Source organism: Atractosteus spatula, chromosome 4, assembly GCF_055471065.1.
Source record: "Atractosteus spatula isolate fAtrSpa1 chromosome 4, fAtrSpa1.hap1, whole genome shotgun sequence".
Lineage (NCBI taxonomy): Eukaryota > Metazoa > Chordata > Actinopteri > Semionotiformes > Lepisosteidae > Atractosteus > Atractosteus spatula.
The window spans coordinates 64654770-64668744 of record NC_142709.1 but is presented as its reverse complement, the minus strand read 5'-3'; the positions used below and the strand labels follow the sequence as shown (position 1 = coordinate 64668744).

Here is a 13975-nt window from a genome sequence, read left to right as displayed (position 1 = left end):
TTAGTCAACCCGGATTACGAGTGAGTGTGTGAGTGGCTGAAGAACTCTCTGTTCTAGTGGTTTTAATGTGTGAAAAACTGGGTTTTCAAAGACAAACTCTGCTTGGGCTGAATGGTATTAAAGAAAAGATTGCGTAATTTTTAGCACAGATACATGCTATCAACACACAGTATCTTCATTTTTTTTTTATTTGGTAAAAGAATGAAAACTGGGGAATCATATGGAAATTATTAGGTGCTACTATGCTCTGTAAGGTTCATATATTCAAAATAATTTCTGGTTGGATGATGGATCTGATTATCTCTTTTTCCTAATTAAAGAGAAGCTTTATTCACAAAGACACACAGTTGCTTTCTTCTGAAAAAACACCCAGCTGTTTAGAGGTGAACACCTTAAGGACACTTAAACTTCAGGATCCTGATCGAAAAAGTAATCTTTTAGAATTGTAAAACACAGGTGAAAGTCCTCCTATTTCAAGAGTCGACAGCAATAGCTCTTAACTTATCTTAATATAATTACTATACCATTCTGCATTACAGTATACAACCAGGATTGGACCAATCAGAAATATTAGTTAAAGGAAGCCTTGAGATAGACTGGTGATGATTCATGGATTCATGACACAATCCCTCCTTGTACAGATATTGCCTTTTTGATAATAGATGGATGGACCATTTTAAGAATTTTTGCTTGAAACAGTTGAATATGTCTCCAATAATGCTGCCCTTGTTTAGTTCAGTACCTCAAGAGACTGTAGATTTTCAATCAAAGTAAGACCTTCCGTGCAGACTACTAGGTAACTAGGTAATCTCATTCATTACTACTCTCTTCTGTATGTGTGAATCTAGATTTCTTTTTCTAGATTCTCAAGGCGAATGAAAAAAGAAACATGTATCAACTAAGGAATATTTTAAAAGACATGAACAGAATTTGGAATGTCTTTCAGTTATTTTAGAGCCTCCAGCTATGAAGTTTGATTTTGGATCAGATTACATACATTCTCTGTGCACCTTTTTGGTTCAAATGTAATGTTCTGTATTTGTTATGTCTTTGGATTTGTATTGTGTACAACTTGGGTTTTTTTTAGATTTTTTTTTTAGGTTTTGCTTTAATGAAATTAATGTAAACAGCCCCTGTCCGTTACTGCTATACACTGCATTCTTGAGTTACTCCTTTCTGCTGTTATGAAACACTGAAACCTTAACTGAGATCAAAATGGAACAGAGCGCCTATTTGCTCAAGTCCAAACATGTCTCAGGACTGGAAAAAATGAGTTTCTTTGACAAGATCTTGCTTAAGGTACTGTATATACTCGTTGATTTTCACACCTAGAAAAGTGATCAGTTCTTAGAAAGCAGTTCCTTCACCTTTCAGAAGAAAAGTGAAAAGTACAAAACATGCACTTCTATACCAGACTCACAGTACAAATAATGATCAAGGCAATGAATTTTGCTGTTGTTTTGTACCTGATAATAACAACATTACAGGAGCACACTAGTCAGCATTGCGGTGTGTTTAAACAGTGCCACAGTGTTTACTTTTCTAGAGGGAAACAACAGGGTGATTTTTTCTGTGGAATGAAAAATGTATTATGTATAGCACATCCTCCTCCTAAATGGGGGATTTAACATTTCTTGGTTGCTTTAGATGCCTTACATTAACAGATTCCACTTTAACAGCTACTGTACATAAAAAGGGCAAGTGGTGCCAAAAAATGTTATCAGCATCGCAAATAAAAGGGGCAGGCAATGTTCTTGTCTTTTTTATTTCAGCAAGAGGGAGGGAGAGCAGGCCAGGAAAAAAACTTCAGAACATATTAATCAGCCAAAGGAGTAACTACCTGCAGAGAGTTAATGTGACACAGGCCCAGAGACAGAATCAACAAACTACTGAAAATAATCAGTAGTATCAGAATCATCATAACTGAAAACAGCCACTAGTGGGGAGAAGTGAGAATAGGAGACTGTTAAATCATAGAACCATTGTAGGTATACAAACTTTGCAATGTACACACATTTTGTTACAAAGGCAGGATTTGACTTGCGGAATTACAAAAATGAACTTGGATAATTTTCTCGCAAAGTTATTATTATTTTTTACATATTCCCTGTACTTTTTTTTCTGGGGTCTTTCAAGACAGTTATATTCAGAACAATAATTTATTCCCTCTGGTGAGCATACAAAACCTAAGACGGAAGCCCTTTTTTCACGTTACTAGGTGGGCAACAACTTTCCTACACATTCCTGCTGTTAGTACAGAGACACCGAGTTTAGTTCAGTAAGAGATGTGTTTTCATCATCAATAAATAGTCCTGTCGGTTCAAATTGTACTGCACTTTCCTTGGGAAGCTTCTTTATCTTATCAGTAGTACTGGTAGTATTCTTCTAGTACCAGAGGAACTAACAGTACCCTGGTACTCTTGACGCGCAGGGCAGCTTGCCCTGACCTTGATTGAAAAGTGAACTTCTAATAAATTTATAATTGGAAAAAGAAATCATGGAGAGGTTCTGTTTTGAAATCCTGCAGTGGTCTTTGGTCAGATTCCCATTTCTTCTTCTTATCTTATTGCTCCACACGAACCTCATTGTTCAGTGGATACAGTGCTTAAGTCTTGTTTCAGGTACATGTGGGGCTTGATTCTTAACAGTAAACAATCCCATTAACTCATCCTGCAGAAAGGATTATAGTGCAAGGAGAGCCACAGGAAACATCGCAATTATGTTTAAAGCTCTAATTGACTGATTTGGACATTTTGCTGTGGCTGCAACAACAATAAGAATCTTGATTCTGCTGCTGATGTCATCCTTGCTGTATCTGTGCCTTTGCCTGCTTATGAATCAGGAATTGTTTTTTCTTTGACACCTTCTGCCTTCCTTATGTCAGTAAACACCAGTTCAGCCCAGCTCTTAGTGTATCCAATAAGCTTCCTAATCGTTGCCAAATCTATTAAATCCATTTGCTCACTTTTCATTCTTTCTATTTGATTTTGAGCTCATCCGATTAGTGTTATGCCATGCACTGTATTATAATCAAGTTAACATGAAATAATTCACAATTTTATCAACAGTAAAAGAACAAAATTGAAATTAATGCCCATTTAAAACATCCTGCTTATCGGCAGTTTATTTGTCTGGGAATCTCAAACTGTTTCTTCTTGAATGCTTCTCCAAGGAAATTTTGTAATCAGCATAGCTTATTCGTTTTATTTCAGGTTTTGCAATTCTTTATGAAGAGATTTGACTTCAGTTTTCAGACAAATCTAATCTCTTTTACTGTCCACTTATACCCTCCAGTCCTAGTTACTCGGGTTTTGGGAGTATTATTGTAAATCAATCTATTCTGGTCTCTTCCTGTGCACTTATGCAAAATAATAATTCTGATCTTGGCTTCGCTCAGAAGCTGGTACAGGTTTTATTGACTGGCCTTACTGCAGCTAAAAAAATGTTGGGACACTGTTTTGGAAGCCTGCTTAAACCCTCTCCTGGCAACTCTGGATCTTGTCCTGTCTTGATATCATCTATATGGAGCTCTGTAGTGCTCAGTTTCATGGCGCTACAGTGGTGGAGTGGAAGACAGATGCTTGGACTTCTGCAACTAGCACAGCAAAGGAATAATCCTTGTTTCTCACAGCTGTCTGACTCTTGCCCCTGGGTCCTTTAGATCGAAACTTGGAGTGGGTGCCATGCAGGAGTGGGAGGTGGGGGCTGTGGATATTTACTAGACTGTTCTTATCTTCGTTTGTTTTTTTTTACATTTTAAAAAGCTATAAAATATGAATCAAATAAGAATCACAAAATCTGTACATATGAGAACAAAAAAAGTAAATGCAGATAAAAATGACCCAACTATAAAAATAATAATGTACATAGAGAACGAGGTTGCAGGTTAAATAAGGTACACATTATATGAGAAATGACAAAGAGGCTAGCACCACCTATTTCTGTAACAAGAAAAGTCCTATGGTCATTACTGGGAACATAACCTGCCCCCCAGCTATGAAATTGTCTTGAACTACTTCCTGAAAGTGTCAATTCCGAACAGACAATATAACCCTCACGTGGCAGAAGCAGTGGAAACGTGCAAACTCCACACAGATTGGTGTTCTGGGCCAGAGCTGTACCCAGGTCCCAAGAGCTACGAAGCAGCATCCCTAATGGGCTGGTGCGTTTTTGTAGCGCTTTGTAAGCAAAAGTCTGTTTTGCAGAAAGCTAATAAAAACAACACTCCGTCGAGTGATAATATTTACGAAATAACCGTTACTCATAAAAAAACACATCGACTAACCACACAGTCAGGAAAACACATGACATGTTACTTACTGTAAATGGGTGTGTTCGAAAATAATACCTTGCTGTTATCCTCTATGGCTGTAAAATAAAAATACATGTTTCAATTAGCAATTTAGCAAACGAGAAACACTTCTGAATTTTCTTTTTTTATTCTTTAACCACTTTTTAACAGATGTATCTTGAAATAATAGGTGAGTGAGGTGGACGTTGAGGGCTACAGTACTGTAGGTGCAAAGTACTGTACCAGTTTGTAGACGACTTTATAAAGTTCCTGTGTTGCGGCGCGGAGACCAGCAGAGGGGGCTACCGAGTGCTCTCTCCGAATTTAAAGTTCGGGTTCGAGGTGGAGCGAGCTCATTCGGGTGAATTCGACAGAGATAGCAACAAGTTCCAGACTTCTGCGGGATGTCTTCTTGATCAAGTGTTTGATTTATCTCCACAGCAACTTGAGCTTCAAGAAGCGATCTGAATTTTCGTAGCAAGAGCTTCATTAGCGGACTTACTGTCTTATAGTAACTTTTTTTTTTCCCTAAAGAAGAAAATCCTTTTTTAAAATTATTATCATTATTATTTGGACAGCACAGTTATTTAGAAATGGCAAACGCAGGGATACAGCTACTTGGGTATGCCCTGGCTTTTATAGGCTTCATTGGTCTGATAGCATCCACGGCCATGCCTGAGTGGAAGGCATCGTCGTACGCTGGAGATAACATTGTGACGGCGCAAGCCATCTACGAGGGGCTGTGGATGTCGTGCGTGTCCCAGAGCACCGGACAAGTTCAGTGCAAAGTATTCGACTCGCTTCTCCAGCTGCCGTGTAAGTATTGAAAAGAGCAACGACAAAGCGAGCGGGATCATCTGAGCACCTTAGCAGTACCTGAAAGAATGAGCGAAATATATCGGGACCAGATAACGATGGTTAGGGTCAGAATTTCTGGAAAAAATCAGAGAAGAGTTAGAAGTACGAATAACTCGTTTCATAAATTAAGATTATGCTAGGGATCGTATTCTAGGTTTCTGTAGTTTAAAACATAATTTAACAATGAGACAAACGGTTAATTTACAATTAAGTATGGCTTTCCTTGATTTTTAATTTTCCATCCTCGTATCAAATGCCCCATACATTACCTTTAAATTCATATTTTATAAGGTTTTCATTATTTTAAATATTAAGCAGCTCTTTGCTAAATGCAAGTATGCAAAAGTTTTATGCAAAACCAACCGCTGTCTGATCTTATATAATAAACATAAAGGAAAGCACTTTATTTGTATGGAAAAACTTTATTTGTATGGAATGCAAACGTTTAAGCCTGTCGTGCGATGTTGTGAAAATATTTGAACTGCTGAATTGATTTAGAGAATTCAATTTAAGACATACTAACATAAGAGTGTAATAATTTTAAACGAGCCCTTGTAATAATAAATTATATACATTCATTATCACAAAGGCGCTTATTCTCTTAAGTATTAGGGGCATATGGCCCATATCCTGTAAGCACAATGCGCAACGGTACGCCAATTCAATGCAAAACGCACATTTAAGGACAGAGACAGCAATTAACTTGCATAGAGTATATTTAGAGAGTGGGAGGAAACGGATCACCCGGAGAACCCTCACACCAGCATGGAGAGATCGCACGAATTTCAACGCAGAAAACGCTCCAATCCGTAAAACAATCCACGATCCAAGAGCTGTGAATTAGCTCTAGTCTAATCTAATTAGATTATCAAAATCTCATTTTTAAATTAAAGCTTGGTTTATGTTTGTAACCGAAAAAAAGAACAGGAATTATTTGGTGTACAGGGATCTATATTAACATGCAAGAATAAAAACATTTCTGTAATGAATATACAGCAATTCTTCTGCCCTGTGCATTAATTTATCAGTTCATTCTATCGACAAAAACGACAATAGAAAGCTACTTTCGTGGTTGAGTGACAGCACGAAATGAACTGTCATGAAAAACATCAACTAAGCACGTATGTCCTTGAATACACACGAAAAATTTTAGTTGTGGTTGAAAACAATAAATAAAGGTAGTCTCCCTAGTAATTATGCGAAGCAAATTTAAAGAATGTCTTAATTATACTTTGTTAGTCAGTTTTGTCTGTTCCATAAGGTGCTACACCTTCAAGTTACTGCCATAAAAGAGTGGTTAGTGGTTAATATCCTTAACAATACTTGGAAGTATTAATACTTGGAATACTTGTGAAATACAAAATATTCTATAAATTCTGTCTTTATGTATTCGTTGAATGATACAGCAGAGAATTTATTTCACTGCTTTTTGTGGTCTTTTGCGGGTGTTCATTGAGGGTTACCCCACCCCAGTGCATGTGTCCACATATTTGGAGTTTGTCTTGTATCAGTGTGCACCTTAAAACCGAGCTGTACAGGTAACACCCTCCTCTACACCACTGATCTCTGTCTCGCTGTTCTTCCATTCAAGTCAGAACAGGAGTCTCGTGATTGATGGGGTTTCTGGGGGAGGGCTTTGTGCTGTCTTTTATTCTTGCTTGACACTCATACAAAGAAGCCCACATAAATAATGCAACATTTGACAGGGAAACTTTCATAACTCACCAGTACCTCCTGTTTTTAAAACCATTGCTAAAACAGGAATCTAAAGCACAGATACGTTGCATTTATAGGAAACAAGAAATCAAGAAAACCAATAAACAGAGGGATGAATGTTTTTTTTATTTTCCTTGATTTATGAAGCAGCATAAGACATCATAATGAATCTTGTTCCAATTGCTCCTTGACCAGGGTTCTAGAGCTTACACAGATTAAAAGACATGAATTAGAGGTGTTCCCACAGTACGGAGTAAAGCTGCATCAGTTTTGGATAAGAAGGCCAGAAAACATGGATGTCAGGGAGTATACGGTAGTTTTGGGCACTTCAGAGTTCAGACAGTCTCCCTTTCTATCCCTGCACCCCAGCAGCCGTGATGTAATTGAATGATTGTAACGTGTTTTGCAGCCTCTGTCCAGGCCACGCGGGCGTTGATGATTGCTGGTATACTCTTGTCTGCGGTCGCCATGTTGATAGCCTCGCTGGGGATGAAGTGCACCACCTGCTTTGCCGACGACAAGCAGAAGAAGAGCCGTATTGCCGTCATAGGAGGATCCATCTTCATTCTCGCAGGTGGGAGACCGCTTGCTTTCTTCAGATTTCAGTTTGAGTTGGCAATCATGGCTGTTCTCCTCATGAAGATCAAATCCATGCTGAAGTTATGATGATGGCAGTTGCAGTGCTTTAAAAACCGAGTCGCACTTAAGAGTATCAACACTTGCCATTCACCCGGACCTACAGGTCTAATTTTACTTATCTGACACACGCGCGTTAACGATTACATGTAATGATGGGCTTCAGAAAATTGCTGCTTCACGGGGAAAACTCACCAACCACAATTACAGTGAGTAAGACAAGGAATTAAGTGGGATCCTGTTTGTAATGTCATCTGTACAGAGTGTGTGAGGCGTGTGTTATCCTGTCTGATAGTGTGATTATAAGAAATGGAAAAAATACCATGGTCACGGAATTATGGCAACAAGAATGTGATATCTTAGACTATGAAATGATTACATTTATGTAATAGTTACTGTATCTGTAAATAGTAGGTATATGCATTTTACAAAAATCAAAGTGGCATGCTGTTTCACAAATGAAATGTTGCTGACCTGGGCAACAGTGTCTCATCTGAGGTGAATTTTAAGAGAGGCAGGTAGCAACATGATTGAAACAACTAATGAAACAAAAATAAACCCAGAACAGCTTTACATAGTAGTGACTGAGAAGGATTTGCATTTAAATGTCGTCAGCTCTTATGTGTATCGGTGTAATACCTTATTCATTGAAAATAATTTTATTTTCTTTCTACTGCTCTCATGATGTAGTATACATCACAATACAGCAGGATTAAAATATATGGTCTTTTTCCATTCTTTCTGCAGGTCTTTGTGCTCTTGTGGCAACATCTTGGTATGCTAATAGAATTGCACAGGACTTCTACAACCCTTTCACTCCTACCAACAGCAGGTATAGTATAAAATGAGGGATAAGTGTGTGGTTCTGCAACGGGGGATTCCTTTAGACCTAGTTCCCAGTCTTATCACTTTCTTATTAACCTAAGGCATTGAATTTGTCCCTGTTACCAAACCGGTTTCCTTTAAACCAACAAATTGGTAGCCTCAGGGTCTAAAAATAATTGATATGTGACAGCTACAAAATGTACTTTACCAGTCATTCCTCCCTAGTTTAAAACAGTTTTAATAAAAAAAGATAAACAAAAGTTTTCTAATAACAATTTCCAAACAGAATATCTACTATACTTACATTTAAATCTACAAATATACTATTTAGTGGGGTTTTTTAATTCATTACTTAGTTAATGCTATTTTCCATACCAGTCCGTTTTTGATCATAGAACGTTATGTTATACAGTAACTGACAGAACATTCAGCCTTGTTCATTGATCATTACTATTGCTTTGGATCTTTAAGTTAAAAAAAATATTTGCTTTCATTATATATTGTTACCAAATCCATTCTCACTCTGCTTAAACGTCATTGGACGTTGTTAGGGAGTCCATCTTTTAAATTATTCTGCTTGTGTGACACACAATGTCAGTATGCTCTTGCTGTGGACTGTTGGATTTGTAGGTTTGAGTGTTCTTACAAAGCAGTTAGTAGTCTAAATACAATGTATTAAACAGTATATGTTGTCTGACTTAGAAAAAGGTATAAATAGTAAGTAAGACTGTAACTCATCAAAATGTTTTCAGCTTCACTGTGAAGAATGCTGTTGGATTACGTTGGAGAAAAAAGCTACAATGCAGTGTTTTCTGATTTCAGGTACGAATTTGGCAAAGCCGTGTTTATAGGCTGGGGTGCTGCTGCCCTCTGCATCTTGGGAGGTGCTTTCCTCTGCTGCTCGTGCTCAGGGAGGGGCGCGGGACAGACCCCAAATTACCCCAAATCTCGGACCGCGGCCTCAGGAGGCAGGGATTATGTGTAGAGGCCAGACCAACTCAGTGTGGGTCTGCCTCAGGACACAGGCACATCTGAGCAGCTCAGCCTTCAGCCCCTGGGACATGATCCCTACTGCAAATCCAGGAGCACTGTACACATCTAAAGGGAACCTTTTTTTAAGTCTTTCATAACTGTACACGCAAGAACTCATGTACAATGTCGATATAGGATAGATTTTTTATATTAACTTTAAATGGGATAGTCATCAAATTATCCCTTTTACCAAAGCTGACTTAGTAAAAAACTACACTGGTTTTATATATATATAATTTATGTAGAAATATATACAGTATGAAACATACATGTAAAATGTAACATGTGGTGAGTATTGCTTTACATTATCTTTCCTTGGAACAGGAGTGACCAGCCCTGGTCCTAGAGAGCTGTAGTCCAAACAAATCACCTGCTTAAAACAAAATTGTTCCACGTGTTGGAAAATTGATGATTTAAGGGTGACGCTTAAATTTAGTGGTTTGTGGCTATCCAGGATCAGGGTGGGGCACCCCTGCAATACATTTTAACTTTAATTCTTATCTGGAACTAAAGGTCCTGACATTTCAATTGCTTCACTCAAAATCTCCTCTTGAAACCAAAGAGATGACTTTACAAGACAAAATATTTTAAACTGGACTGTTTCACTTATTTTAGAATAGAAGCTCTTTCTGTTTTGCTTTAACACGTGCAAGGTACAATACACTGTAAATGGATAACTAATGAGGCAACAACTTTCTTTCTTTCTCCATAAATAACTAACCCCTCATAAATATTTCAGAGATGCACAAGAACATGATTAGCCAATTAAAAAGAATGGCATTCTATGTAGCAAACATTTGTAGAGTTCTGATAAATTCAGTATTAGAAATCAAATGTTGATGAACGAAGATTAAATGTTAGGGAACAAATTCCTTTATGACTTGGTTATGTAAATGTTCAAGACATAGGTAATGGACTGAATGTATTAAAAACAGGTTGAATACACTGTAAAAATGTCCATTATTTATTGTGTTTCTTATGGTCAGTTTATTGGTTCATGAAAAGTAAACACTTTAAAGTACAATAAAAACACCCAAACTATTAATCTAAAACATTTCGTAATCACATCCTGGGTTTAAATAATTTATAAAATTTTGTCAAATGTCATACCTTAACATATTTTAGCTTTAGAAGGTTTTTTTTACTGTCTGTTGAAACTACAGACGTGATTCAGATTTTTCCCTTCAAGCACAGACTTGGGTTAAATTAACAGCCTTGCTAGTGTGAAACTGTAATTTAAAGCACATAAATTACAGACAATGGGCTGTTTTTAATCTCGGTCATGAGTCATCTGATTTTTGCTGTAAATCTCAGCTCTGTTTTCCTGTGTTGTTGTTCTTGTATGTAAGTGATTGCATAGGGATGAAAGAAATCACCCATTTTATTCACTCAGTAACATTTCATATTTAATGTATGTAAATAATGACATTCCATGTAAACTTGCAGGCTATATTATAAAAATGTAATGCATTGTTAAGCCATTGGTGTGCATGTACTGTACTATATGAGAATGAATCCATATGCTTCCCTGTGTGAATGACAAAAGCTGCGTAGTTCTGGTTTTGTACTTTAGACTTGCTAAGCTGAGGCAGCACTTAAAACTGTTCTCGTGTATGTCGGTCTTGTACAGCATCTTTGGTTTTTACTCTGAAGTTTGAGAAAACTGGAAAAGAAAAAAAAGTGCAGATTTTTTTATTTGACTTTTTAAATAAACACAAAACACTGCATTTGCATGATTTCTTTGTATCTTTATTCATATTGGGGGGGGGGGGGGCAAGTAAAGAGGCTTGACAGGGGGAAGTTTTCTGACTTAGAGGTGTTTAGTCAATCCCACAGAGGGTAGTTCTGCACCATTAATCAGATCTTTCATAATCTGCCTGCATTTTGGAAATGAAAAGCATTATCTTGATCTAACAGGCCTAGTTTTGGGTCTGTCTCTTTCCAAAACAGATTACCTACTAGAAAAATTGCCATTAGAAATGGCATTAGAAATTGCCTGTTACAAATGAGAAAAACAAGGAGCTCCCAAAAGCATTCACAGGTCATACCTTTGTTACATCTTTTCTCAAGTCCCCAGTCTCTACAGTGTGTTTCTCATATCAGCAGTGTATGCCACCTTTGGTTGCTCAGGCTCTAGAGTTTCAGAATACACATTCTGCCAAGCAGAAGTAAAAATAGCTCCGTATGTCATTGGTTATATTGGAAATGCCTTGTGACAACAGTGTTTTGTTCCGGACTTTGTAATTTCAGGTTTTGGGCTAACAGCATTGGTGTCAGGATGAGTTACATGTAAATGATATCGAAGACCTCTAATACAATTTCTTGTGAGTGTGTGAGCTGTTTTCCTTAGCATACTCTAACCATCCATCCATTTCCTAACTACGTCTTCCAGATCTAAGTTGCGGGGCAGCCAGAGGTGGGGTACGTCCTGGACGATGTCAGTCCCTTGTAGGGGGCACACACACAGTCACAACTCGGGCCATCATTTCCAGAAATCTTACATACTCTTAAAGAAAATGAAATTAGTTGTTACACATTAAAACAAAGGAAAGATGATTACACCCCCAAACTATTCTTGAATCATGAAGTGCATCACCCTCCTGAAGGCTTGTACTTATTTTAAGAAGATTTTGTTCTGTCTTTTTAACTTTGTCTCCAGACTATCACGATGTAAGATGTGATCATTCAGGAGTCATTCTCGTCTTCATGGTTATTTTTTTTATATCATTTTCCATACGCTGAGCAGAGAACCTGTTTGGTGTTTTTTTGTTTGTTTCTTTTGTAAAAAGAAGAAAAAATATTTCATTCACAAAAATGAAGGATTTTATTTCAATTTCTTAAAATTGGATAATTATAATTATCTCTAGTCTGGGTTTCTTTTCACACCTATTTGTTTTTTACTGATCAGATGTTTTCCTGCAAAGATAAGAATTAAAAATAAACTTTTTTGCTAAAACTGAATGTGCAATCAATACTACACTCATCCTTTTGAAGCTTTTGTTAAAGAAATCATATAGATTAGACACAAAAGGATAATACTTTGAAATCAAATAATTAAAAAATGTATGCAGTCAATTATGTTTCCAGTAAATCAAATCAAATTAATCAATATGTCATGAAAAATGGGAAAAATCACTTCCAGAAAACACATTTCATTATGCTCTTCCTCCCTCTGTTTATGCAACTTGCCTGAATTACAGGTCTTACAGTTTGCCAGTTTGGGCTGTGTAATTGTTAAGACGAGAAGCTTGAATGAGGTAATGACCCACACAGAAGTTTTAGCCATACAGAGTCATGTTTTTTAAGGATTTAATAGCATATTATCATTCAAATTGTTCTATTTTTCAATATTTTGGAGATGGCTGACAACATGGTATTATTAAACTGTTTCAGAAGCTCAAAAGCTGTCCTGTCTAATAAATAAACCTGAAGATTTTTTAAGACTTAACACCAAGCTTGTTTGGGCTGTGAAAAATTCAAGCTAATGAATCGGTTTTCTGTGTGTTGACAAAGAGGTCTGAGAGAAGTGACTCTAGTTACACAGTACAAGTGACATTTCTAGATTGTGTGGTAAACCAACATAAAGGAACATTACAATAAATGCAAATGGGAGAGAAACAAAGGAAACAATTAAAACAATCAAATGAGGTGAATTGTTTCTTTTGAACTAATAAAATACAATAAAGAAGTTGAGACATTCTGCCACATCTCAGTCTTACGTTACTACTGTACCTTTGTTTCTATGGCAAATACTGTGGCTTTTAAGTTTATTCTCATTTACTCAAGTTATATTTAAACAAAGAGAAAATTATTTGCTGCCTGGAGCACTCAACAAATGCAATACTAACGGGCCAAACCTATGGATTATCTTTTATGAGCCTGAATTAAATTCCGGTCCTATTTCCTGCACTAATAAGCACACTAAACACATTGGTAAGAGATGAGATTGTATATCTTCAAAACCCTATTTCCTGCAACACGTTTTTTTAAAAACCTATTTTGCGTGCATACAGTAGAATTTTGGTGCTTTACAGGATGTTGTAATAAAAGACCATGAACTCATATTGCCTGATGAATCCCTTTTTGCAGATCAGCACTCAGTAAATGTGAAGGTCACTATCTTCATTGAAAGTGCTGTTGTCCAGCATTTAGGGGCAGATTCCTAAGTGATTTGCCAGGCTTAACTAAAATGTACAAGTAATTGACAATGTAGTTCAGGTGGGTACTGTAGCTGTGTCAACATGCGTAGGCTGCAAAGGAACAAGTAAAGGTTTATTCCATGCTGAAAAGAGAAGAAAGAAAACACATTTTGGCTGTGGAGCCTTCTTGGGGTGTCTGAAAACATCTCCACAGCCGAAACGTTGTGTTTTCCTTCTTCTCTTTTCATCATGGAATAAACCTATTACTTGTTCCTTTGCAGCCTACGCCTGCTGATGCAGCTATCCACCTGAACTAAAATGTATCTACTGTAGCTTTAGCCTAAGCTAATTTTCAACAAGTATAAAACCAAGAGTTTGCTACTGTATATACAGTACTGTATATCAGATATGATGCACAAATTTTTAGTGTTTCTTTTAAATTCCAAGTCAATGGGAGAAAAATGGTGTAGCAGCAGGA

The 13975-nt window shown here is 37.0% G+C and overlaps 1 protein-coding gene across 1 annotated transcript; it reads left to right on the top strand.

Annotated features, from left to right (window-relative positions):
• The first annotated feature begins 4644 nt into the window (after positions 1–4644).
• On the top strand, positions 4645–11085 carry LOC148836859 (claudin-1-like). Its single transcript, XM_088912792.1, has 4 exons — positions 4645–5107; positions 7275–7439; positions 8249–8333; positions 9149–11085. The coding sequence occupies exons 1-4, from the start codon at positions 4885–4887 to the stop codon at positions 9309–9311; spliced, it is 636 nt and encodes a 211-aa protein (XP_088768918.1). The 5' UTR covers positions 4645–4884; the 3' UTR covers positions 9312–11085.
• The last annotated feature ends 2890 nt before the right edge of the window (positions 11086–13975 follow it).